Raw genomic sequence first — 27,185 nt, forward strand, 5'->3', positions numbered from 1 at the left:
TACATGTAAGCTGCGACTATTCCAGTCTAGTCGTATGTTTGTGACCCTTGCTGTTCGTATTTATTCAAGCCGAAATAGCTCAGTTGGGAGAGCGTTAGACTGAAGATCTAAAGGTCCCTGGTTCGATCCCGGGTTTCGGCAGGGTGGTTTCCTTTTCGCCTCCAGCAGCGTATTCAGAGCACATGAGTCATTCATAGGACTCAAAGTATTGACAACTCAAACAAACTCAATTCTGACTTATAGCGCCCCGTGCTGGCAGGATCATTTAACACATTCATATCACAAACTTTGATTTACCTTTGTCCTCACAATATGATTTCAGGACATATCCTTGTGCACAGTAATAGTCAACATGTTTGAAACAGTACTGACGATTTGACGCTGTTATAGCGGTTATATAATGGACAAATACCCCGTGAACACACATGTATCCCTATGTCATGTCTGAAAAATATTTCCATTTAAACACCAAAACTGGTCCTGTCCGTATTTTAAACAAGTGCACAAAATTAACCTGTCATTGACACTGGCAATTATAAATGATTTAATGTCTGTAATCACATGTCAAAACTCAGTTTCATTAGTCAGCACACAGAATTTATGTACACAGCATTACAGTTGTACAAATTGTGTTGCCTAACATTTCACCAAAAAAGCATTCTACTCCATATTACTTGATAATTTCTCTGAATTTCAGCAAGTTATTAAACTTGAAATATGTATAGGTTAAACAGCTGTGGGCTTATGGACGCTGGGAATAGAGCCGGTTAGGAAACACCACACTGTCACCTACAGACATGCCTTTGAGCCATTGCTTTAGGATAGGTGTGACAGTAAAAAAGAGCTCCTCTTCGGCTGATAATGTCACAAGTCATTAAGCTCAGCCACCTTGCTGCAGATGTGCCTGATATCCTTCTGCAGCTTCTCCTTGTCAAGGCAGGATTTTATGTTACCTATCTGCCTCAGGGACTCAATGACGTCATGCACAGACAGGAAACCTGTCCAAAAGAGAGGCAGGGTGTACAAAGGATCATCAGACATTATTGTCTGTATGAGTTATCTAGATTTTACTGGAGGTGCAGAGAGTGTAATGCATCTAATACTGTAGTAAAAAGCACTGAAACCTAGCTAACCTAACGTAGCTCTGGCCCAACAACTTGAGATAATTTTTTTTCTCAGCTCAAGCTTGGTAATACTGCTGGTAGAGATGGAAAAGGAGGCCAGCGTGGACAAAATTCATGAAAATAGGTCAGTCTCATAGACTCTAAGTGCATATGCTTTAGATAACTGACAGCAGCTGAGGTAATTTGTGATATTCACTTAACAAGGCTGGCCAGGACTAATGTGTTAATGTTAACATAGATGGCTGTCTAGGTTACATACAGTGCCAGTCAACAGTTTGGACACACTTTCTCATTCAAGTGAAAGAGAAAGTGTGTCCAAACTTTTGACTGGTACTGTATGTGAGTGCTGCTGGTGATTGATGTCTTAACATGGTACTAAGATTGGCTTGTGGCCTGCTTGCACAGTGCTGATAACCATAACAACGTTGGCTTTGTGCTAGTTTATCTTGTTGGCTCTAACCCTGTGTCATTTGGTGTTGTAGTAACAGTTGCAAAAGTGGCGTTATTAATCTGTAGGTTAATTTTATGAGGAACCCTCTTAACCAACCTTTTTAACAAGCTCATATAATCTCAGTTTTTAATCTCTGGATAAAATTGGCTGTGGTCCTAATCGTCACTTATCATGACTTCATTGGGTAGTTCAGAACATACTGCCTAAAATGGAAATATTTTTTCAATATCACATAACTTTAGGATGTAATATTCGGTGACTGTGAACCGTGAGGTGGAGGTGATAAACTATATCGTTCAATGATGGAATATTAAATCTCATTCTTCTTCTCTTTCTGACTCCTTGCCTGTCTTGCTCCGAATATTTACGACCAGCATCAATTATGCATTGCTTTTCTCCCCCTCTCATACCACCTCCTTCAACCTATTCATCCTATACTTAAAATAGAGTGATGGATGGAGATCTGTGGTTGAGCGGTGATTTGTCACTGCTCTTATTTACTTTGTCTATTTTCTATTTGTCTACACTTTAATACGAGCTGGAGACTGAGAAGGGATTGACATAAAGTGGGGAAGGCTTGAGATCTAGTGCCAGTTCTCCTGGGAAATGTGCTTCCACTTGGTACAGCAATGAGATGGGGATGGATGTCAACAGCAGTTTGATGCAGAGCTAAGCTGCTGCGCTGACTGGCTGTGTATTTCCATGGCTTGTCTTATGACTTATTAGATTTGATGTAACTACATGAAGCAGCTGTAGCTCACATACATTTGTATTTAAGATTAGCTTTGTGATGCTGGTACCTCTGGACGAAGATACCTCTCTTCTTATGCTTAATTTAAGATGTCCTTGTCGTTAACTGGAATATTAAGCATCTCATTTTCAGGCAAAAGAAATGGAGCTTATTAGTCAAGTAGTCAGCTCACTTCAATTTGTGACTAGTTATTTACATAACTCTCTCTCTGTTCCTGTCTCTCTGCTTCTCTCTCTTTCGTGAGGTGTCTTTGCATTTTTTTTCCTTGACGTATATTGTAAACTACATGTATGTATGTGTATGTTTACTCACTGATGACAGGAAGTTACTAACAGTTGTCACCCACCTTTGTGGTATTCCTGTTTGAGCAGCTGCAGCTCCTGATGAAGGCTGTTCTCCATTGAGGACATTCTTTTACCGAGTTTGGTTTCAGAGCGTTTCAGCTGATCTGCCTGACGGTGGTTTGCTTGATCCCGCTGGGTCTCAAACGGCTCCACACGGGCCTCCAGACCACACAGTCGGTCAGCCAATCTAGACTCTGCCTCTAACTGAACACACAACATATAAACATACAGTGCTGCCAAACACTTTTTACTTAGTGTGTGTGAATAGTCCTAAACATTCTTTTTAATTGATTATAATATGCTCTTTATAACATTTGAGCTTTACAAGTTTAAAATGACATTATCTTTGAGATATTATTGTATCTGACAAGTAACATAAGGTATAAATACCACTGAGAAGACTGGCAGCTTCTATACTTTATTTTACTCTTTATTAATGGCACAAAATAGGAAGAGGGTGCTGTTCATCAGGCAAAAACTGTCTTAAAGCTTTCAGATATTTGTGAAAAAAGGTCCATGGAAAAATAAATTGCAATTGCTCTGTGCGTGTGTCTGGACAGAGCTGTGGAGCTGTTGTTCTGTCCACCTCTTCAGTGTGTCTGTTTGCTTCTTGGCTTCCTTTAGGTCACTTGATATCCTGCAAAAACATCAGGAATAGAAAATATGGTTTCAAGATTAGGTTAGCCACCAAACTGGGATATTTTGATAATGCAGTAACAGATTAAAACTATGAAGTTGCGGGTTTCAGTCATTGGTAAAAGCTTTAATTGAAGTACAGTAGACAAGTATATTTGGGGTGCACATAGACTGGCAATGTGAGGACTGAGCTGGCATGCTTGCTGGGCCTGTTATATACAACTCATACTTGGCACTACCAGGTGCTTGGCATCTGATGAAGAGTTTGTCAGTTTCCACAACCAATAATTTATTGGCACCACCTTGTCTAGTTAACAATTTGCACTAAGTAGAATGACTGGTGTGAACACTGAATGTCAATCATAAATGAATGATGGACGTCACTATAATATAGTTAAATTATATTAAAAGCAAAATGCTTTTGTTCTGCTCCTTGAAGCTGCTTCAAAATGTTTAGTCAGTGTTTCTTTGGTAATTAGAGGTGAGACCTTCTCAGCAATTGCACTGCTTTTTATAGTTTGACTTGATGTCAACCTCAGCAGGCAGAACACTGTTGTTGGGTGCTGCTACTATATGTGCATGGAGGCACATACTCTCACAGTCACATGCACACTCACACAACCAAATAGCTGAATGCACAGTTAAATACATGCACACCTGCAAACGTAAGTGTACACAAGCACAGCATTTCACATTTGCAGATTGTTCCAAGCACTATATTTGACTGAGTCTAATAATACAGTTACATTTGGTCAGTATTATTTAGATTTTTAAAATGAGAAAGAAAATGTGGTGGAGTGATGCTGCATTAACTAGTGCAGGCATGTTGTTCATCTTATGACCTTTGTATTGCTCTGAACATTGTTTTTAGGAGAGTAGAACAAATTTCCCTCTTCCTGCAATATTGGAAGAAGTTGATATTAATATAACTATATGTAGTTCACATTGCTCACAGGACCTTTTGGGTTAACTGATGTTAAAACATCTCAGATAGATGCTGCAACATTAGACTCGCTGAATGAAATAGTGTGGGACACTGCAGGACACAATGCACAGTGTCTCATTGGGAATTCTCTCTGGGGTGTATTTTTCTGTTATATATATAATACATATTCAGTTGATCTTCTTTGTCCTAATTCCTTCTTCCTGAACACTTTAAATTGAATGACCAATGAGACAAATGCCAGGTGTGTGTGTGTGTGTCTGCACAACAAAACAGATTCCTGCTTCAAATTAATGTAGGCTAACTCCACAGATCTGCTGCTACAGAACCACCTCATTTATTACATCACGCTGGCTGCCTAATCTGGTTAATGTTGACAGTTGGTAGGCCAGACATACACTAGACAACAGGACTGTGTATCTACTGGGTTCCAGCTGTTAATGTAGGGCCCTCTGAAATCAGCTGCGTCTGCTTCAAAATGACTTGACCACACATGATGTTGAGAGAGTAAATAAACTTGAAATAAACCTATTTCAAGATAAATATAGCAATGGTCAAACCTGGACAGGTGGAGGGAAGAGTGTTGCTTTTCGTCAATTCTTTCATCTATTTTTATCTACTGTTCATTTTATTCTAACATTATCAGTGACTTGTTTTCCATTACAGTTCGACAACAATACTAAATAGAACATATTCATCATTTACTTCTCTGTCTCCCCAGTGGCAAATCTATGCAGTTCCTTTTGCATATTGATGCTAATAGACGTTATTTATCAGCTGCATTGATAAATCAACTCATTTATCAACAGCTTTTCTGTGCCTCTGGCACCAATGTGATGATAGCCATGTCTCTTGAAAGCACAGCTTGGTATAGCTGTGGAGAGAGCTGGGGCTTATTTGGGATATTATTTGAAATGGAAATTAGTAACTCATAGTTTTTCATTAGTATATGAATGTGGACAGAATGAAAAAGGTATGACTATGGCCATACGTACCAGTCACAAGCAGCACACTGTATACAGAACAATTTTCAAAAAAATCAAATATGGAGAAAACATAATTATTAGGCCGATTATTGTGAAAAACTATAATAATGTAAATATTGATATAAAGCTAAAATATTTTTTTTAATTTTTGATGTCTTTTTTTTATTTATGTGTGCAAATAAACTAAACTAAAAAACTAAAAAATTTTGATTATGGCATTTGCATGGTTAACAGTAACCCACTTTCCCCCCTAAGACATAAGACAGTGCAGTATGAATGAGATATTAGCATCACAGAATAAGACGTGTTGTTCAGAGCACTTAAGTCATAAAAGTTTTGTTACCTGCAGTACCAGTTGTATGAATGAACAAATGAATATTTTTATTTCAAGTGTCATACAGCAAGAGGTGCCCAGCCCACATGATACCCCTTATATGACCTACATTAACACATTTTTGCTGTCTTCAAAACTTTGTTAGCCAGGCAAACAGCGTAGCTCTCTGATGGCAATTTCAGCCTGTTGGTTCACCACTTTGGTCCAGAAGGAAATATTTCAAAACCTGCTGGAGGGATTACTAAACAAATATTGTAAAGACATCCGATACCTGCAGAACTACACCCATTCCTATCAGCCTCAGATTGACTTTGTGTTAAGTGCTAATTAGCAAATGTCAGGATGCTAACAGGGTAAAAAACAATAAACCTGCTAAATATTACCTGCTTACTCATGTTGCTGTATAGTGTACGACAACACCTCTACACTAAAGCCACTCCATGAAAAGAGAAGGAAGAAGAAATTCACAGGAGAATCAGACTGAGGTGTATACATGCCTCAGTAATTTGACATGAAATCTAGGTCAGCTAGGTGTATGCTTGCTTTAATTAATGGCCTCACCTTGCTTCTAGGAGGTGAACTTGTCTATGCAGATCAGACACGGAGCTCCTTTGGCCCTGGGAATGCTCTGTCAGTGAGACCTCTGGTCTGCTCAGGTCACGATAAAACTGGAAACAGGAAAACACACAAACAAATGCTGTAAAGTGACGATGGGAGTGTTTTGTGGTGCAGGCTCCACAATCTGACCTTTACCCTTTGCGTTTTCTGCTGAGTATAGCTGGTTGAGCCTCACACTGCTCCTGTGGTCAGTCAGGAAGACCGAGACTAACAGCATTGACCCACTTTCTCTGCTTTTTCAATTATCTTTATGGTACATGCTTGACCACTGCTCCAATGTGCTTCCATCACACTGATTTACCACTCTGCACCACCAACAGAACTGAGTGCAGGCTGAACCAGTGCATGTGTATGTGTGTGTATGCATGTACTGAATAGTCAGCTTTAGATTTAGTAAAGTGATGGAGAGCATTATAATGTCAGACATATGTGTTCTAATCCAGGGTTTTAGTATTTTTTTTCAAATATTGATAAATAATGAAAATATGCTAAACAAAAAAAATGGACACACGAGGGGCAATGAAAGGAGAGACCTTTACAACCTTATGCTAATTAACTTCCCTCTTCCTCCTTCCTTCATTTCCTTCTTTCAGAGTCTGTGATTGTGGTGATTGTGGAGTCTTACTTGATAAGACTAGTCTCACTCAGCAGCTGTAAGCTCCAAATCACCTGATAGCCAGCCGTCTACTCTTGGATAAACAACCAAATACACCCCCCATGCATATTGTCAGATTACTTCTTTGTACATGCAAGCAGCATTTACATGAGCGTAATCCTCCTTTTATACCTGATATAGTCACAAAAGACAGTATTATTCCTTATTTGAATTCCTTATTCCTTATTCCTATTCCTTATTGAATGTCACAATGAAGAAGAATTTGGTATTCTATCAAAGACGTAACAAATTCAACTCATCCCATCCGTTGACGGGTGATGTACATTATATATTGTCCACATTATAATGATCACAACCATAGGTGCCTGGTTATGTATTAAAATGGGGGAGCAAACTTGGAAAGATACATAATTGTTGGGGGGATCTGGGGTAGTTGTGTACATCACTAGCATCACTAGCTGATGTAGTTGTAATGTTACACAGGAATGAATAATCATAACTTCAAAAGCAGATTATTTTAACCTACATTATCTCAAATCAAGGACTGTTTTAATGCACAGCTCAGATGGTGAAATTTGCTCCTCAAGACTTAAAAGGGCCATTTCAGTTGAAGACTAGATCTTACTGCCCTGTAGAGTGAACTTGTATGAGAAAATGAGAGAATAGTCATAATAATGAAAGCACAGCGCAGAGCAGCCGGATGAGAGATCAGGACACGTAATGATGCCTCATCATATTTAAAAATAATTCCATCAAAAGTCAGACTAAAACTGAAACTGCTATATCTACCTATTGTAAACCATAGATGAACATATGTCCAAGTATGTAAAGGACTGATTTACTTTTTTGCATCAAAGTCAGACTAAAACTGAAACTAAAACAAAGTATTTTGCAGAAGTCTAAACAAGTTACTTTCCACCGCTGAATATTTGACTGTTTGTTGATTTTAACACTTTGGCGCTGTGAAGAAAAGCTCCGCTCTTTCTGTCTGTCTGTCTGTCTCTCACAACGGGTTGTACTGAACCAACTCAAAGAGAAAACGTCAGATTTTTTTAATTACTTGTTTTTGTCAGTTGCTGAAAATGATCATTTGATACAGGCTGTTTAAATATAATCACCTGACTGAATGATGATAAGTTTATTTTGAAAAACACAAAAGGTGAGGTAGCAAAACCATGACTTTGCTCCTCCTATTTGAATAATAGGGATGCGTTTGCTCCACTTGCTCCATTAGTCAGCCGTCTATGATCACAACACAACTCATCAGTAGTAATTCTACACTCACCTGCTGTATCTACCTATTGTAAACCATAGATGAACTTTTCATATGTCCAAGTATGTAGAAGATCGATTTACTGCATCTGGCAAAGTCCATACCATGTACAAAGCAGTTCATGGTAAGGACTTAAACCACTGTCTTACATCTCTACTGCCAAATACCTTGTCAGCACTGATACATGGTCTCTCACCTTCACTTTGAGCTATTGGAACCGTACATCCACAGCCGACCGGAGCTCTGTCACCTCCAGCTGCAGTTTAATCACCTGCTGCTCCCAAAAGCTCACATCAGCGCTCAGCTTGGAAATGCTGGCATCACACCTGAGATTATAGGAGGGGAAGCAGGGAGGGATGGTGAGAGACCACTGAATCACTGAATCAGAACTGTTGGATGGCATGGAGTTAAGGAAAGATGTGAAATCAAGGCAAGGCAATTTTACTCAAATGGTACCATTCAGACACAAAGCAATTCATTGAACTACATTACAATACATTGAAAATAAGACATTAACATTGCATTTAAATTATGTTAAAAGCAAAAAAGACATTAAAATACCACAAAATACCTCCACTACGTTTACAGATTAAGATTTTTGATACAAAATATATGAAGTGATAAAATATGATGCATCATTGTAGATTAAACTACCCAACAGCAGCTACATAAATTAAAATTATATTAAAATTAACATTCAAATGTTTCTTATAAGACAATAGGTCTGTAATAATAACACAAGTTACATGTATATAGTAAAACTTTATATAACACAAGTATAACTTTAAATACAGGACTTTGACTTGTAATGGAGTATTTCTATATTGCAGTATTGTGACTTCTGAACACTTCTATCATCACTGACAGCAGCATGTTGCTGCACATTGTGTTCCTCTCTCCCTCTGACCTGAAAGCAGTTCTCCTTTCTCATAGGCTACTAGTTCTCTCTTCATTGAATGCAGTTTTTTCTTATTTTATCATCATTGTCTTTGTCTGTTTTCATGAGGGTTTGGGGGGGGGGGGGGGGGCACTAACAAGTGCTCCTGCTAGTTGTTTCAGGGGAAGCAATAGTTTTTACAATGATTGTTTTACTTTTCCTCTTAGTTTTTTTATTTGTGAAATGTGCTCTGTGACAACTCTGTTCCACTATTTGATGTTGTGTTGGATTTCACATTACCTGGAGCAGTTTCTGCATCCCTATCAACATGTGAGTCAAGTTGTGAGCACATTGGCAATGATTTGTGTTTTGAGGCCCTTTTGTACGTAATTTAGGGGTGCAATGAGTTAGAATAGTAACACCATTTTGTATGTTTTATATCTAACTATCATAAGAAATTTATAGCTGTTGGGAGCCCCAGGCAGTTGCCTATCTTGCCTAATGGTAAAGTCCACCCCTGTTCTCAGTGATCTTTCCTAAAAAAAAAAGGTAGATTTGATATGGGTCTGTAGTTATTTATTAATGAGGCATCCAGATTAGACTTTTTTTTAAAGTGGTTAAATAACTGCAGTCTTCAGGGCTCTTGGAAAAGGCCTGACTATTTGTAATTGACTGACTGACTTGTAGGCAGAGTGTAAAAGGCAGCAGGTAGTCGGTCTAAGGTGTTGGACAATTTGTGTTAGGGTGAAAATGTGCCAAATTAACTACAGTGGTTTTATACTGAGGCACAGGCAACATAGCCTTTTGCCCGAGATGGAGTTACAGACTGTTTGTCTTATCCTCAGAATCTTATCTATTAAAAAAACAAAAAAAAGATGCAAAGTCATTGCATGACTTGGTGGATAGCAGTTCAGGAGGGACTGATGCTGAGGGATTTGTCAGTTTGTCAATGACAGTAAATAAGGTGCATGCATTAGGCTATCGTTATTTCTATTAATAATCTTGGAGAAAAAGGACTGCCTTGCCCTTTTTAGTTCCAAGTTATAGATGCAAAGTCTCTCTTTATAGATGTTGTAATGAATCTGGAGTTTGTTTTTTTACCACCTACATTCTGCCTGTCTATACTCTCTTTTTTTAAGCTTTTACCAGTGTTGTATTCCTCCATGGTGCTTTTTTACTTACCAGAGACAACTTTGATCTTCATGGAGGCAACAATATCTATACATTCATAACTTTAGCGCTAAATCTGTCCACAAGATCATTGGCAGGAACTGAGGGCAGAGCTGGTGTCAGTGCAAAAACCCGGGTGAATAATGTAGAGATGTAGTGTTTTCTGATTAGGGCAACATCGGTCACCACAACCTCAGAAATGTGTAGACCCTCAGAAATAACTAGATCCAGAATATGTCCCTTGTTATGTGTTGAGTTTGTTACATGCTGAGAAAGTCCAAAGTTGTCCAGGATGTACAGAAGTTCTTCAGCACTGCCTTCTTTGAGAATATCAACATGAATGTTAAAATTTAAAAAAAAAATTAAAATAGACATGAAGATGAGCAAAAGGCGAGAGAAAACAGGGGAGGAGGATCTATACTGAGGCATGCATAGTTTAGATGTTAGCCACGCAGGTAGACAGATAACAGGAGACGGGTGATGTTATAAATACTGTCAAAGGTGAGCTCAGGGAGGCTGAAAGGCTGTGCTGAATCCTAAGCAGTGAGAATTTGTCCTTTTGAATGCTGAACAAACAAATTTGCATGTTCTAGTGGTTACATGTTTATATCTACTGATGAAAACACAGGCAAAACATGACAGCCAATCACATAAGCAAATTATTTTGATAGATTTATCACCAAACACAATCAGAACACAAAGCAGATTGTGGAAAAATACTTTGCAGCTTCTCATGTGCAACCTCTTGCTTCTGACATATTATCTGTTAAGTTTATATGAAATGCATGAACTATGCTGATTATCAGCATGGCAGTTTAGCTCTCTTCCTTTCTATGCTTAATTTAAGATTCAATCACTATGCATGCAAAGTTTCTTGCTGCCTCTCTCTATCAGGTTTAGTGCATGCATATGTCAATAAAATATTTGTGATAAAATACAATGAAAGCTCAATAATAAAATCTTGCAGCTAATTATTTAGATGACAAGTGTGAGGTTTGGGTTATTTCCCAGCAGACCACTACATCTCTTCATATCATAAAGAGCTCCACTGAACAAAACGGTGTATCAAAAACCACCTACGCTATGCTTGCTTGATTATTTATGACCAAGAGCAGAGGTCATTAGACTAGAGTATGAGAGGCTTTTCTACAGGCCATATTGGACCATAAATCAGCTGTTTGTTGAGTAATAGGCAATCTCCCTCCTCACCACTGGCCTGCTAAACACTGTGGAGGAAGCAAGCCTTTTGTGAAACAACATATTAAGAACATTACACTATGTCTTTGATCTTATATTATCTAATGATTGCCTGGGATGCTCAAATTTTCCATTCAAATAATAACATTTTTGTAGCTATGCCACAAAAACGCCAATCCCAAAGCAAGTCCTGTTAAGCAGAGTGCTGAGATAACATCATCTCTTCAGCTATCCAGTCTAATAAGCACGATCTGCACAGGGACAAAATAATGAGCAAGTGCTAATCAGCATCTAGAGCGTGTTCAAACCAAGAAACTTCACTCTAGTAGGAACAAAATGATTAATGTGTGTGTGTGTGTGTGTGTGTGTGTGTGTGTGTGTGTGTGTGTGTGTGTGTGTGTGTGTGTGTGTGTGTGTGTGTGTGTGTGTGTGCCACAGCAGATTGGAAGTTGCAAGACTGTGAAGAGCTGCCAGACAGAATACAGGCAATACAATTTCACTTCATTAGAGAAGAAGGAGATAAACAAGATCACTTGTGCATCAGACCTTGGTCTAAATAATTGTAGCATTCCTCCAAAAAAAAAGCTTTAGAGGAAAGTTTTAATCTTCTAGCAACTGGGATTCATTACATTGTTCTATTTTTCACACACTTTGTAGTTTGTTCCTCAGTGTTTGCCGTCTGCGAGCAACAAACCCGGTATGCACACCTGGCTACTTTTCCTCTTAGGTCTCTGATGCCAGCCATATTCTTCTGGTCGAGGCTTTGAACAACCAGTGTAGTACCAGAGGTGACACTGGGCGATCTGTGTCTCCAGTGTCTGCTCAGAACAAGGACAGCAGCGTTGATGAGTGATCAGGCTGCTGTAACGATGTCACAACAACTATTGTGGGTGAACTACTTGATGTCCTTTGCTGAGGAAGAAATTCCAAATTGCCAGAAATGTCATCATGCCTGTTTACGCTATGTTTACATGAATAACCACTGTATAGGATAGGCCCAGTCACATGTTCGCAACGTGTCTCTGATAACCCAACATCAAAGAGATGTGCCTTTTGCCTTATCATGAGAAGCAATAGTAACCGTGCGATGTCGCTTTCATCTAATTTAGCATTTATTCACTTCATGGCTCAGCTTATTACTTCTTCGTGTGCAGAATTAATTTGATCTTAGGGATTCATGTAATATTTCAGATAATGACAACCTCTAATCATGTTAATGGCCCGTTTGGTATGCACTAATGAAGCTGTGTATTTCGTTTGTGTGCTCTGTTTCTGCAAGGCATATTATCAAAGTGTGACTTGATGTTCTGCTCAGTCAACTCCAAGCACTCTTGGTCCATGCTTTTCGGGTAATTTCTGACTGACATTTTTCAGAAGCACTCGCATAGCGTGGTGATGTTTATTTAACAACCTACTGTGAACATCATTAGTGTTTCTGCTTATACAATCAAAATGACTTAAAGCTGATGATAAGAAGGAGTGGGGCTTTGCTCAGGACCATACTATCAGGCATAATCAAATTAGCCGTGAGTTTGTCAGCATGAGTGTGTGTCTGGTGTGCAGCACATCAAAAGAGATGAGGAGAAGAAAGCAGATAAAAGACTTGGAAGGAAAAGAAGACCACACAGTAGACAAACAGAATCCACACTGATGAACAATTATTTTATCTACATAATGAGAGATTTTAGATATTCGCTACAAAACAAGCACAGATGCTGCAAAGATGCATGACTTCAGTACATCAGTTGAGTCATTTTGCAAAAGACAACACCTTATCCACTAACGTCCACCTTCTAGCACCTCGTGCACCTGTATATCCACACTGAGCTGTTTAACAATACGTGTGATAGTGAGTATGTGGTTCTCCAGCAGCCTACGGGAAAGGACCTCAGCTTGGACGGAGCCCTGGGCGGACCGCTGGCCAGCTGCCACCTCCTCTTTGATCCTGAAGGCCTGCTCCAGCAGCACAGCCAGCGTCTTCTCCTGATTACTGAGACGACCCTCGAAGATCATCAGGCCTTAATCGTGAAACAAACAGAAACAGAAAAACAAGTCTGGAGTTTTACAAGCTCATTATTGATTTCATTTTGCAAATCATACATGTGTGAAGTCATGAACATTTTTTTCCCTAGCACTAGAGGAGGAATATATCGAGAGAGAAAGAATCCATAATTCAATGAAGCAGTCATCTGCCCACAAGAATAATGAAGACAGAATGAGATGATGTGCGTTGGTTTTCGTCCCCGCAGGTCATCCTCAAACCAGATCTCTCATTGACTTCTCTCTGCGTGATGTGTCACCCTGCCTGATGCTATTGTGGATTAAGGATTAATTTGATCAGTGTGATTCACAGGCGTGTAAGAAAGGCCGCTGGTGGTTCCCAACCTTATTTCCATCCCATCAGCAGGGGGAAATAGAACTTATCTCTCTTCACAGACTGATTTTAGAATTGAATTAGTGAGCCACAGGAGCTAAGGAAGGTGAAAAATATGAAGGTAATTTTTGATGGATAATAAAAAAAAAAAAAAAAAAATACAGTTAGTCTGAATGAAGTTACTTGCTGTGATACTGGTAGGCCTGTAACTTTGACTGATCTGACATGCTGCTTGTCTAAAAAGAAAAACATATATACATTGCTGAGACATTAAGTAGTTTCTCAGTGTGTTTCAGTGTGCCTTACTGGTCTGTTACATTCTTATTGTTAAAATCAATAAAACCAACATCTTATAGTCCTCTATAGGCGTAACAGTATATATTACATATAATACGTTCCCTTTTTATTAACAATATATTAAGTAATATCTTTTTTTAAATTTCAGAATACTCAGATCTGTGCTTTTCTTCATCCGACCATGTGTTGTGCGTTGTCACTTGATAACTGCGGTCTATTTGAGTGGGGTGTGCCTGTCTGCCAGTTTGTATTTGTCAACACAGTAATGTGAGAATGATGTATTGTATTTGTAGCGAAGCAGCTTCACTCAGCAGAATATCTGCCAACATGGGAGTATGAACATCAGTTTTGCTTGAATTTCCAGAAATGTTGGTGACCATCTGATTAGTCTATTCTCTTGTCAGAAAATATTAGCATATAAATGAATGTGGCAAATTACTGTACAGATTACTAATACACACTATCAGCATTTGATAACAATTCTTAGTGAGATTTACAGAAACATTTTGAATAGCAAGAGTTAAAAAAAAACGTTTATCTGTGGTATTTCAAAAAATATTCTAAAGCTGTTTTAATTTCTTACCTGTTCCTTGGCCAGTATTAAGAAGAAGAACTGTGGTTGCATCAGGCAGGTTTGATTTATGTGGCTTAAGGAGGCTGAAGCTAGAAAACAGAATATGTGATGACTTGAACTGGGCAAGGAAAGTAAGGGAATATTGGCCAAATCATTAAATGAATCAGCTTGTATCCTATCCCTCTGCTATTCCATTGCACATAATATAACATAAAAATATTCTTTATTGTGTGGTACTGTGGCTATTCATTTAATAGTCAGGTTTCCTCTGACTGAATGTATTATAGCCCAGAGTGAAAATGGCCTTATCTCATTTCATTTAACCAAGGCCCAACCTACATTATCATGCAGTGTGAGTCAAGTTGTTCAAGTAGTCACATTGAATTATGTGCAGTTGCAGTGGGGAAAAAAAACACATTATTGAATTTCTATGTATCTAATTGCAGGTGTCTGTGTTCTCAACCACACACGCTGTGGATTATCACCAGGCGCAGGATCTTTAATAGGAAACGTCTGCGCAGTGCCGACTCATCAGTTATCTATGCTAGCCCAATAGAAAAGCCAGTGGCAGCTGAGAGGGATTGTTTGGCTCGCATGCTCAACTTTCCATCTACTTAACTGAAAAATGGGTTCAGGGCAGTTCACTGTGTTGCTGCCAGTGCCCTCAGTTGTAATTTAAGTGATTTATTTTGTTGGATGGATGAGATCAAATGATCCCAAGCTACAACAATATTCAGGCTCCTCATTGGCTACTCATCAGCTTTTAATATAGATAGATATAGATTACTCATAGCTTTGTCTTTATGTCAACAAAAAAATATTACAGATGTTATATGATGCCCTCTTCTATTTACAGCACTGTAAGTCAATGTTGCTGTAGATCATCATGCCACTAAAGGCTGATTATCATTTTCTCATTATTAGAGGTCAAGGCTAAGAGTCCCCAACAGAAGGCTTTATCACAGGGCCACTCACACCTTCAGCATCACTTCTACAAGTGATGCCAGGTCAGATCAGTGTCTCACATGAATAAATACCCATGCAGGCAGAACACAAGGCCTACAAAGACACCATAGATTCCCAGTTCCTCTGTGTAGTCATATGAATTTAATAAAGTTATAACAACCCTTCTTTGTATTTTACCTGCTCAAAGGGAAATTTCACCGACCCTGTCTGCAGAGGTCAGACTGTGACCTCTTCCATGTGTGTGTGTGTGTGCGTGCGCATGTGTGTGACCAAGAGTAATATGGAGAGAGGTATTCACTGTTTTAATAACTGTCTCTGTGTGTTTGTTTATATGAACATGGGTACAGTGTTAACCAGGGGGACGGAACAGGCCAGCACTGAAGCAAGGGCCAGAGGGGAAGACGTAATGAGTTGTTATCCGAATCGCAGCAGCATCCAAAAAGAGAAAAAGCTGCTCAGCGCTGCCTGCACACTGCTGCATGTGGGTGATAACATTCACTGAAGCTGGACCTATTTGACAGGAATAAACCATCCAAATATGGTTAAAAAAAAAAAACTCTTAAGGTTTTAAGATTGACTCAGCTTTACACTGATCAAGGTCACTGCTTTAGAGGAGTGAATCTGGAGGATGTAGTTCACCACGCACACATATCAAAATGTAAAGGGATAAATTCATAAGGAGGGTGACAGAGGATCCACAACTATATTATAAACATCTCCACGAGGCATTGTGGGGTTGCATTATGCAATCACCAGCATGCAGATTATCCATTCAAATGACATGGTTGGCCAGAGGGAGGCGCGCGGTGCTCCATTCGTCCTTCATTTGAACATATGGGGAAGTTTGACCAAACCCTGGTTAAGCACAGTGGACAGAGCAGGGACGCAAAGACGTACAGCAACCATCTAGCAAACATTTTAAGGGAACAGCTGAAGTCAACACCGTGCTCCAACTTAACCATTGGTTTTTCCAATAGAGTGAGCTTACTTGCCGTTTAACAAGCGTGCAGCACAGTGTGTGACATCAAATTTATAGTGCTGCCTGTATAGGCAACCTTCTACAAGGTTCGTTGGGAGAGACTTCATCATCACACTGTGCGTCTCATTCTTGGCGCTCTAAACTGATCATCAGTGGAAGTGCTCCCGAGCCGCAGCAGCCCAACTGTGACATCCTTTCACTATACAGAGTGTGCTCAGGCTGGCTGGCTGCTGCACAGGCACCATGGAGCAAAAATCACCTAAGGATGAAGGCGCCGCTAAAGGGCAAGAGTCTCTGTCCTACCAGCGGAGAATGTGGAAGAATTTCCAGGAGAAAACCAAGCCATGGCTCAGTCCGAAACTAGGATCGGAGCGTCGTGGTGCCGGTGGCGCGGAGGGCAGCAAAAAGGAATCGGGGTTATGGATGTTTAAGAGGAAAAAGAAACAGCTGGACCGGGTGTTTTCGTCGTCTCAGCCGAATCTGTGCTGCTCTCCGCCGGCGCCTTTCGATGGAGACAAGTCACTTGGAGGCGACTCGGTCCCCAGCACCAGCAGCGACGGGCAGACCCTTGGCGCAGCTTATGGGGCTACGGGGAGCAAGCCCGAGCTGACGGCGCACGGAAGCCCCAAACTCCCCGTCTCCCAGCTGATCATGTACCAGCAGAAGAGCTCCTCTCTCGGCTCAGCGTGCTTCGAGAAACTGGTGGTGGACCCGGCCGCGGTGGTGGGAGAGGAGGAGCAGCTGCGTAAAAACGCAAGTGATTCTGTGAGTAAAGACACATGTGGTAAAACACTCAGATAGATTATCTGTTAAAACCAAGCAAAGCTATTGCAATGATCCATAAGGATGGCTGGGCTACATTGCCCTGGAAATTGAATAAAAGAGACAAGTTTCATGCTGCTGCTGCTGCAACGTGCTCATATCATGTGATGCACTCATTGATCTGTCAATGCGTGGCGTTCTTTACTCTGTCCTGTCTCTTGCATGCTGTATGGGCCAGATTACTACAACCAGTGTCAGTGCATGCTTATGTGATCATCACCAGCGACAAACTTACATCACAAGCTGCTTGGTTTGATATCATTCCATCATATTACCATCACACCATGCCATATATCCTATCTGGGATTTTAATACAGACTACATGCTCTGATGTCATTAACAGCCTCCGTTTGCCTCCTCACATCCCTTTTCCTCTAGTAAAGGGATTGTCCCCTAGCGTCACTAGTCCATCTGTCACAGTGCCCTTGCCTGTGGACAGAAGCTGCAACAGGCATACATACGCTCAAGGGTCCATCATGTCCTTCCTTTTCATGATAAGTAGCTAGTTGGCAACAGGATAACAAGAACGCCACCAGCAGTGTTGGAGATTGATGGCATCTGTATTCCCACACCACCTAATGTGCTGAGTCAGTATGCCCCAGTAAAAGCTATAAACAGTAGGCTAGGTAATGACTTGTACCTCCATTGGTCTGGAGAAAGTCCTGGTTCAATTCAATGGGAAAAGCTGTCTGATGAGTAATGCTTTCAGCTCATTATCATGTCTGGATCCAGAATTGGTCCCCTGGTTATGATCCCATCCACCAATCTCAGAGTGGGTTTTGCCATTTCAGACAGACTCTCCTGATATTTCATAGTACTGTCAATTATTAAATAATATTGAAGATATGTATCTGTGAATGCCTAATGGGTTCTTTTTCAGTGGCAGCAATTATTGTAAAGCTTTTTATCTCAATACTCTTTAAGTAGTCCAGAACTGCTCTGAGCATCATCCAGACCGCTGTCTAAAAGTGATTTAGCATACAAGTACATTTCTCCCAAGTGGAGTTGTTGCCAAAGATCTCTTATCCATTAGATCTCTAGGAGAAGTGCACTGCAATCAACTGAAGAGGTAAAAGAAGGCAAGAATTAGTGACTTCATCGAAATTGATCTTGCAGCTTTATCACAGCACTTTACCAGTTCATTTACACAATACACGGATATCTCACTCTGCCAAATAAACTTTTAGTATTCAGTGTCAGCCGTTAAATACTTTCTGCGGTTGCCATGTTTATTTAAGCTTCTGTTGCTCATTTGTTGGATTTACCACATGCCTAGAAAGAAGAGAGCAGTGGTAACCACTAATTTACAATAACAAAGCTTCATCCTCTCAGGCTGTAGGAACGTGATAAGAGATTTATTTGTGTTAGCTTGATTGTGTGCAAGTACAATCACAGATCAGTAGGATCTTTCTGGATTATGTAATAAATTTAGAGGAATAAAATGGGAAATAGGAGATTAGGTGATGAGCTGTGAGAAGAAATAAAGGTGCTAAAGAGGTGAGGTCAGATGAGATAAGAATGATGAGAGATGATGTGAATTGAGATAAGAAAATTAAGATGATAACAGATGAGGTGAAGAGAGATGAGATGAGGGGGTGGAGATCAAATATGTGGGAAGGAAGTCAGTGAAATTCTCAAAATCACAACACACAGCCAGTGGCACATCGGTGAATGTGCATTTTTGTGCTTGCATACTCGTATATGCATACTGTATCTGGGCATGTGCATGTTGACAATGCATTTACAGTATGTGCTGCCTAAACACTTTCCTACCACAATAAAATATTCTCACCAGTCATCCACCAATCCAGCATTAGGTGAGTGTATATCACTGCTCATTACCAAAATGAGAGCATAGAGCTCCAAGCCAAAATCTCATAAATTAAATAAGAATAAAGATTTGGAAAGTGAATGATGGAGGAGATTACTGCCAAGTTCTGGGAGTCATTTCATTATCGACTTGTTGGAGGAAAGAATAAACACATTTTACTTCAGCTGCTTGCAGTGCAGGGCAGGTGGATTTGAATATGTTTATGTGTATCTGTGTATGTGGGTGAATGCTATATTAAAAACATGCAACATCTTCCTGATATCAAGTTGCAGTCCCTTTTGCACACTGGACATTTCACTTGTCTCAAAGCCCAATAATCCTTTAAAAATAACCAGTTTCTTTTTGTGCACATCAGATGTAGCTGTGACATGTAAGATGAAGAAGGGATAATGGCCTTACCTGGATGTATTTTATATGTGTACTTCATTAAAATGGCATGAGTTTTGTTGTATCTAAAAAAAAAATGCCATAGGTAACCTATGTTTCATAATCATGTTTGGTTCAGTGGTCTGAACAACATGCTTACATTACAAAGCAAAAAACAAAGCACACATTATATCCTGGGATCTATTTTTGAATCTGTTTTTTTGATTTTCCTCTTTTGGTCTCTTCCTCCATTTCATATTCTAATTAGTTTTCTTTTGGTTTTACATAGTTTTCAATAAAGTTTCTCATACATTCATCTTTCTATTGAAGTAAAGTGGGGCATTATTACCCAAGTCACCCCTATACCTTTGGTAAATGGATATTTCATATTCATTGAGCTAAACTCTCTTGATTCTATTCCCTCCATGCAGCTGCCCTGTGGCTGGCTCTCAGTCTTCAGCAGAGTTTTCCTTCTATCATTACCCGACTGACCTTTTCTTGAAGCCTTGTGTCCTGTATGACATTACTTTAAAATAGTATTGATTGGAGACAGCTTTGTTTTCTCTGTAGCCTACCCTGACCAGATCGCAACAAAAAGGCAATTGTAATTGCAGGTCCTAAATGCCAGTGAGTTAATACATATGTTTACCTATGTAGAGCCTTGTGTTAGCAGAGTGGAGAGACAACTTAAATCCCTTGTATATGACTACAGGCTATTGCAACTGAAATGAGTTTGGCCTCATAAACAAAACATGTTACTTTTTCAGCCTGTAAAGCAATCAAGCCGGTCATCCCCAGTTTCACTCTGAATCAGTCAATGTACTAGCTGTGTACTGATAGTAAATTGATTTAAATTTACCAGTCTACATCTTACTAGCTTAAGTTATAATGGTAGACAGACATAAAATCATCACCACCCTCCCCCTCAAATATCTTTGAAAGAAGTTATAAATAAATAAATAAATACATGAAAATGAAATCGCATTGAAATGCATCAAAGCCAAATTTGAGAAACAATCAATGAAAACAACAATATGGTGACATGTAAATGGAGGTGAAAGTCAGATTGCACAGTAGTTTTTGTCCACTCCATCATTGTTGTGACAAGTAACTAGATCATAGAAAAAAAACAGTTGTACTTAATATGAGAAAAAACACCACCAGTAGGAAAACCTAACTCTTTGGACATTTTCACCAAACTTCGACAGCCCATGTTTCTTCACACACGGAAGGTCTGGTTAGCTAGCGTGACACTGACTTTATTTATTGGTGAGTAGTTAAAGCTTTGACATTATTTTTACGAGTAGCATGTACTTCTGTTGTGCAGTGCAGTGATTTATACACCCCTCTGATGTCAAGCTGCCTGCTTTCTCATGTTTCATCACTGGAAGTGTCGCTGTCCATGGTGTTGAATTGTGGCTGTATTAAGACTGGCAGGGCTGCATCCACACCAATAGGCTTCTTAAATGGACATAAGTGGGATCAAGCTGATAACTCGGTCCAGTTTTCTTCTCAGTTCCAGTCAATTTCACTGTATCATACTTTGTCTCCATGCTTGACCACAGATATGAACCAAACAATGGCTTTGTATCAGTGGTTGTTGTGCTTTTCCCTGAAATACAGTATATGTGTTCACATTTGTGTAGCTTGTTTAGTCAGTGATGGGATATAACCAAGTACATTGACTCAAGTAGAAATTTGGAGTACTTGTACTCCACTGGAGTATTTCCATTTCATGCTACTTTATACTTCATATACTTTATACTCCACCACTAATCAGAAGGACATATTGTAGAGCTCTTATATCTCACTACATTTGTTTCACAGATAAAGTTACTACTGTAGTTACTTTCCAGATTAATATTTTACAAACAAAACATGCGATGATCTCATATAATATGATGCATTGTTAGGTTAAACTGAACATTATGCTTAATAGTTAAGATTAACTCCACCTTGATCAACTACAATAAAATGCTACTTACACAGTAATCAATGGCCAATAATGTAAAACATAATAGTGCAACACTCATAGGGGCCAGTTTTCTGCATTGTGAGTACTTTTAGTTAATAATACCTTACTTTTACTTACATGATATTTTCGATGTAGTTCTTGTAATTGAGTATTTTCATAGTGTAGTATTACTTTCACTTAAATGAAGGATCTGAATACTTCTTCCTCCACTGGTTTTAGTATACAGCATGTAACTTATACCTATTTAGATGAAAGACAAACAAAACAGGTGACACTTTTTTAGAAAAAATGTCAATCTCTGTTTTGTGCTTTTACTCTGAGATTCAGTTCTCTGCTTGCAGTACTTATTCAGACCTCCCCCCCTCCTTCTTTCATCCTCCCTTATGCTCAGCGCAGCTCATATGGAGTACTTTAAAATATTCAACACTTATGAACCAGGGAAGTAGGTTTTTGTGTCACAGAGACTATACACCCACAATCTAATGCTAAATATATCAGATGTAAAAGATGCATGGTGGGTATTCCCATTCACGTAACTGTTTCATGGATAAAGTGTATGGTAGTGCCTGGAGAGAATACACATGTCTTTGGATGAACATGGGCAGGACAAGAGCTTCATCCCTGTAAATCACTAACTGAAGGCTTTTAGTTAGTGCTTCACTGATTAGAATAAATACCGGTAAATAATTTGTAATTGCAGAATCTGTGAATCTCAGAATTTGTGTTATATCTCTAAAGCCTCATTTAAATTCAAAATTCTCAAATGGAAAAGTTAGGACAAGAGAAGTGGAACAATTGATCAAACACTTTACTTTTAATGAATTGATCTGACCCATGAAATATACAGTAGCTTAATAGATCTCCATACATGTTGCATATCAGATAACTTTAGACACTGTCCACTTTGATATGGCAATGACTGAGATGAATGAGTGCAATGAATGCAATGAGTGTTATAAATGCTGCAGGAAAAAGTGTCTTTTTTTTTGTTGCCAATATCTGATTTGTGTTGTTCGAGCCGCATCACGGCCACTTGAAAAACAGCCCTTGGCCTTGTTCTGGAAGTGTCTTGATGGCAGCTTAAATTAGGATTCATTACAGCCGGGGGGACCAACGGTTGTAACAGACACTGACAAGCACATGATTGATGCTGACCTCTTAGCTGTCTGGGCAACGGGAACTTGGAAAAAAACACATTGGAGATGTGAAGTATGACTGACACCATTTGGAGATGCTGATGGATTTTAGCTCTCACTTTGTGATTAAGTGTCTTTTAGTGCCAGATTTCTGCTTCCCACACATATGAGTGTGCCTTTTTTTCTGCCATGGAAATCTGTGAAGTACATGTGATAGAGGAGTGGTTCTACCTGTAGACAAGTGCAAATTATCAGAAGCAAATGTAGATTTAATTTTATTTGAATGAGGCAGCATGGTGGCTCAGTTGTTTGCAGTGTTGAAACTGAGGGCCAATTCTTTTGCTTCGCCTTCTTCATAAGAGCTGTAAGCATCTAAAGACGTGCATCGAAAGCCTGAAGTGCCCATATTTATAAATGTAGTATCTACCTGTTAGCTGTGCAATGAAATAGTGACCTGCATACCAATCCAACTTTTTCTCCCTTTATACAGATTCTGATACCTGAACTCAGAGTATCTGATACTGATCTGAAACAAGCTCCGTTTTCCCCCAAATTTAAAATCTGTATACCTCACTGTGTTGAACTCACTGGAATAATCTTTATATAAGGTTTTCTGAGGCAATAAACAGTCAGCAGCTCACTGTGACTGAATGATATTGGAAGTGATATTGGAAACACTTAAATAACATAGTCTTTATTTGTCAGTTGTGAGTCTTTTACTTGTGCCTGTGGATATAGTGTCCTGTCAGGTTGTTTCCATATTGTCCTTTTAAAGATGTTTTTATCATTTAGTTAAATTACTTGAACTTGAGTAATTCCTGATTCAAATGATCTGCCTCAAAGCTTTGTTTTATTCTTGGAACTGTTATGCAATAAATAGATTGATGGATATTAATCACTGTTGTATAGACAACTGATTGTGTATGTTGACTGCAAGAGTTGAAAGTGGTTGAAAGTGGCAAAAAGAAGAAACAGACAGTAAAAAAAAAACAAAAAAAACTGGCCACTTCAAAAGCTTTAGGAGGATTTCATTTTGGAAGCTGGTGTGCTACTGTCTTAGTCACCTCTGGATGTTTGTGGGAAATAATTATCTTATCTACACTGAACACTTGTGTAGAGCATGCTTATTATATTGAGAAAGCTATCAAATTCAACTATGACTGTAACTAATGTTTACAAAAAACAATCAAAATTTAAAAACAAAAGTTAAAAAAGCCCTAAGACATTTAGCTTAAAATTACCTCACTGTATAGAGGCTGTAATAGACACACTTTTAAAAAACACCGTTAATTAATTTTCATCATTTAAGCCTTTCAGTGTTAAATTCAACAGCCAGATTAACTTTTACATCATCAAAAGCAACTTTTTTATTACTTTATTTTGGTTCAGATCATCTCTTCCTGTCAATCATGCAGTACGTTGTCTGAAGTGTTCCTTCAGCAAGGTCACAAACTGTGTGTTTTTGCAAGTCCTTGCCCTCAATGAGTCTCCTCTTCCTCCTCTCATCAGCCCTCAGTATGTCCTTTAGGGATAACCTTACCTGCTCTGTGTCCCTAGTCTATCTCTATCTATCTAATCTATCTATCTCTCCTCTGATCCCAGTATTAGTCTCTCTGATAACAACACTCTTTTTACAAGAGCTTTCTGAGGACAAATCCAAAATGTATCTAGGCCTGTCAGAAGAACAGTCTGTGTACTGCAAGATGGGATCTCTGCACTGTGACATTGTGTTACCCTCCAGCACTGTTCTCACCAGTCTCAGCCAGCCCCATTACATAGTCTCTCTCTCACACACACACACACACTCTGTTTAAGGAAAACTTTGGTATTTTTCAACATGGACCCTATCCCATCTTTTTGTGTCTAAAGGACTAATGGACAAGAACAAACAATTTTTGAAATTGGTCCAGTATTGAGTGAGCTGGCAGCCGTAGAATGGGCTGCAATGTAATAGGCTCAGATTATTATTATAAGTGTCTGACAACATTACAACATACAGAGAAAAAACAACATTTTTCTTTACCTTTTGCATGATCTGGTCCGCTTGTTGTTGTGTTTCACCAAGTCTCGCTCAAGGAGAAGTCTCGTTCTGAAATCTCACGAGAGTTGAGTTGTTGAAATCAGCTAAATATTCAGAGGAGTGCTGGGAGGAGGAGGCTTTGTGTTATCTTAAAGATTTGCAAATAACAACTCAACTCTCACAAGATTTCTCTTCTCCTTAAGTGAAACTTGGAGAGACACAACAACAAACAAACCGGATCACGAGAAATGTAAAGAAAAACATTTAATTTCTCTGTAGGGATCCTTTCCATGATGTTGTATGACACTTAATAATAACAACCTGGAGCCTGTCAGTGGCAAGAACACATTTTTAGTGGGCGTACATTGACGGGGCGCTGTTGCCCCAAAGGATTACATTGCAGCCCATTTCGGCTGCCGGCTGCAGCGCTCTCACTCAGTATTGGGCCAATTTTAAAAAATTGTTGTTCCCATTAGTAACTTAGACACAAAATGATGAGAAAATAGGGTCCAGTTTGAAAAATACTGAATTTTCCCCTTGAGCATATGCAGCTAAGGTATACACATGCACGCACAGACATACATTCACTAGTCTGAGCGCCTGGGTGTTATTGTAAACAAGGTTAAGCAAGGTGACAATGTAGATTGCTCAATGACTCAGGAGTGCCAACGCGCCATCCTGAATGGCAGCATTACACACACACACACACACACACACAGAAAAAGAGACTGCTCTGGTATCACTCTCACAACAAACTCCCTCCTCCTCCTCTCTCTTATTACAGTAATATGCAATGATCAAGCATGCTACTGGTAAATACTGCCTATTTACAAAGGCTAGAAGTGGTGGCAGACATGATTGTCAGTCAGAGTAATGAGAGAGCTGGTAGAGATGGGTCAGCCAGCCTTTAAATCAATAGATGGAGCTTGGGAATTAGCTTTCTAACTCTTAATGCTGCCCTCCCACATAGATTAATCATCACTAGATCGAGTCAGAACAAAGCAGTGGCTCAGCGTAGGAATATGATGTGTGCGTATGAGTAGGAAGGCTGGTTAAATTACAGATGACGTCCAACAATAGCCTGCTATGTGATATTTGTTGGATATCAGGAAACAGGTAAGTGTTTGTGTCATTTGAGAGAAAGGCCACGTTGAGTGACAGTGTAATGTTCTTGTTAAAGAGCCCCAAACTGAGCCTTTGTGTCCGCTACTTATTATATTTTTCTGTGACCTACAACCTCATCGCTCTTGAAATTTAACAACCCAGCAGCTGAGTTATATGACAGCTTTTAAAAGTGGGTTGGTTACACGAGATGAAAGCGAGGACAAACCCAGGCAGACAGGCAACAATAATATGGCACAGGTGGGTTGTGGCCGTCCTCTGTGGTCAAAACAACACATGATGACCAAAGGCTGTGGGATGTTTTTCCTACTCCCTATGCTAATCAAACATAGATCATTTGCAACTCAATGTAGACCCCACTTCCTCAGTGGTGAGTGCATATTGAATATTTGCAAATGAGCCTCCCTGCTACATAGATGAAGCTATCCCAACTGAGTCATAAGTGTTCCTGTAGCCCATTAAGATCAATATAGGAGCTCTGCTGTATGTTGGATGTTCTGCGTATCGAGAGGACATGTGTGCCTCTCATCCCTATTCAAGACTTTTAAATGAGCTGATTTATTTATTGTCACCCTGATACCACATTTGAGTTTCACATTAGTGTATTTAGATGCCAAATTCAAAATATTCTGACAGTTCTGTACTGTTTCTAGCAATAAGGCATTCCTGTCTTTGGCTGAATGATGACATCAGGTGGAAGATAAAATGGGGCATGATGCTTTATGTCACATATATTTTCTACATAGATTCACTTTGTCAGAACGGCTATTATGTTTTTCTTTTATCCCAAAGCTGTTCAATTAATTTATTGACATAGATTTATGGCAAAATGGTAAATTGATGTAACAGTTGCGTACTGTCACTTACTGAAGTTGTAAACATTGTAGGAGTATTAATACTTAATTAATGAATGACCTCGTCATTAGGGCACCACCTCCTTTTGGTTAGGGATTGTTAGTGCCAGGAGGGAGCACTAACCCTTGTTCAGTTAAATCAATGAATCAGTCTCATAATCGTAAATTCTTGTCCCAAACTGTGACCTCTGTTTACTGCAGCTCGAAGAAACAAGCAAACACTTTTAGGATAAATGAAGACATTTATTAATAGCTAAACGTCTTGAGGATACATGATAAAGCATAGATAATATAATATATACAGATAATATACAGAAAATAATAAAAGAAATTAATGTAAATAAACAAATAAATAAGGCCTAAGAATGATAAAAAAAAAAAATAATAATAAAGGAAATGATTCAGCAAGAGTGACTCGAGGCTTAACGTGTCGTACCGGGAAATGCTAAGGAAAAAGCTAATTCAACTTCTCTAAATAAATTCTTTAATTTTTTATCACAAAGCCATGTTATGCCTTACTGTTGAGGTGTCTTGTTGTGGTAGAGGCGT

General features: G+C 39.2%; 2 protein-coding genes and 1 non-coding gene across 3 annotated transcripts in view; 2 read left to right on the forward strand and 1 right to left on the reverse strand.

Moving 5' to 3' along the window:
- Positions 1-68: 68 nt before the first annotated feature.
- On the forward strand, positions 69-141 carry trnaf-gaa. The gene has a single exon. It is a non-coding gene; the product is annotated as a tRNA-Phe (tRNA).
- A 408-nt stretch (positions 142-549) lies between these two features.
- fam81b (family with sequence similarity 81 member B) lies at positions 550-13,333 on the reverse strand. The gene is given in 7 exon segments (XM_044335797.1): positions 550-998; positions 2,673-2,940; positions 3,166-3,307; positions 6,131-6,237; positions 8,273-8,402; positions 12,028-12,172; positions 13,105-13,333. Coding segments are annotated over 7 exon segments (1,155 nt in total). The 3' UTR covers positions 550-864.
- Positions 13,334-16,744: 3,411 nt separating this feature from the next.
- The window catches only part of mctp1a (multiple C2 domains, transmembrane 1a), a 145,540-nt gene continuing 135,099 nt past the window's right edge, over positions 16,745-27,185 (forward strand). Inside the window, 1 exon segment of the mRNA XM_044369228.1 lies at positions 16,745-17,275. Coding sequence (XP_044225163.1) covers positions 16,754-17,275 — 522 coding nt within the window. The 5' untranslated portion in view covers positions 16,745-16,753.

This window comes from Thunnus albacares, chromosome 2 (assembly GCF_914725855.1).
Source record: "Thunnus albacares chromosome 2, fThuAlb1.1, whole genome shotgun sequence".
Lineage (NCBI taxonomy): Eukaryota > Metazoa > Chordata > Actinopteri > Scombriformes > Scombridae > Thunnus > Thunnus albacares.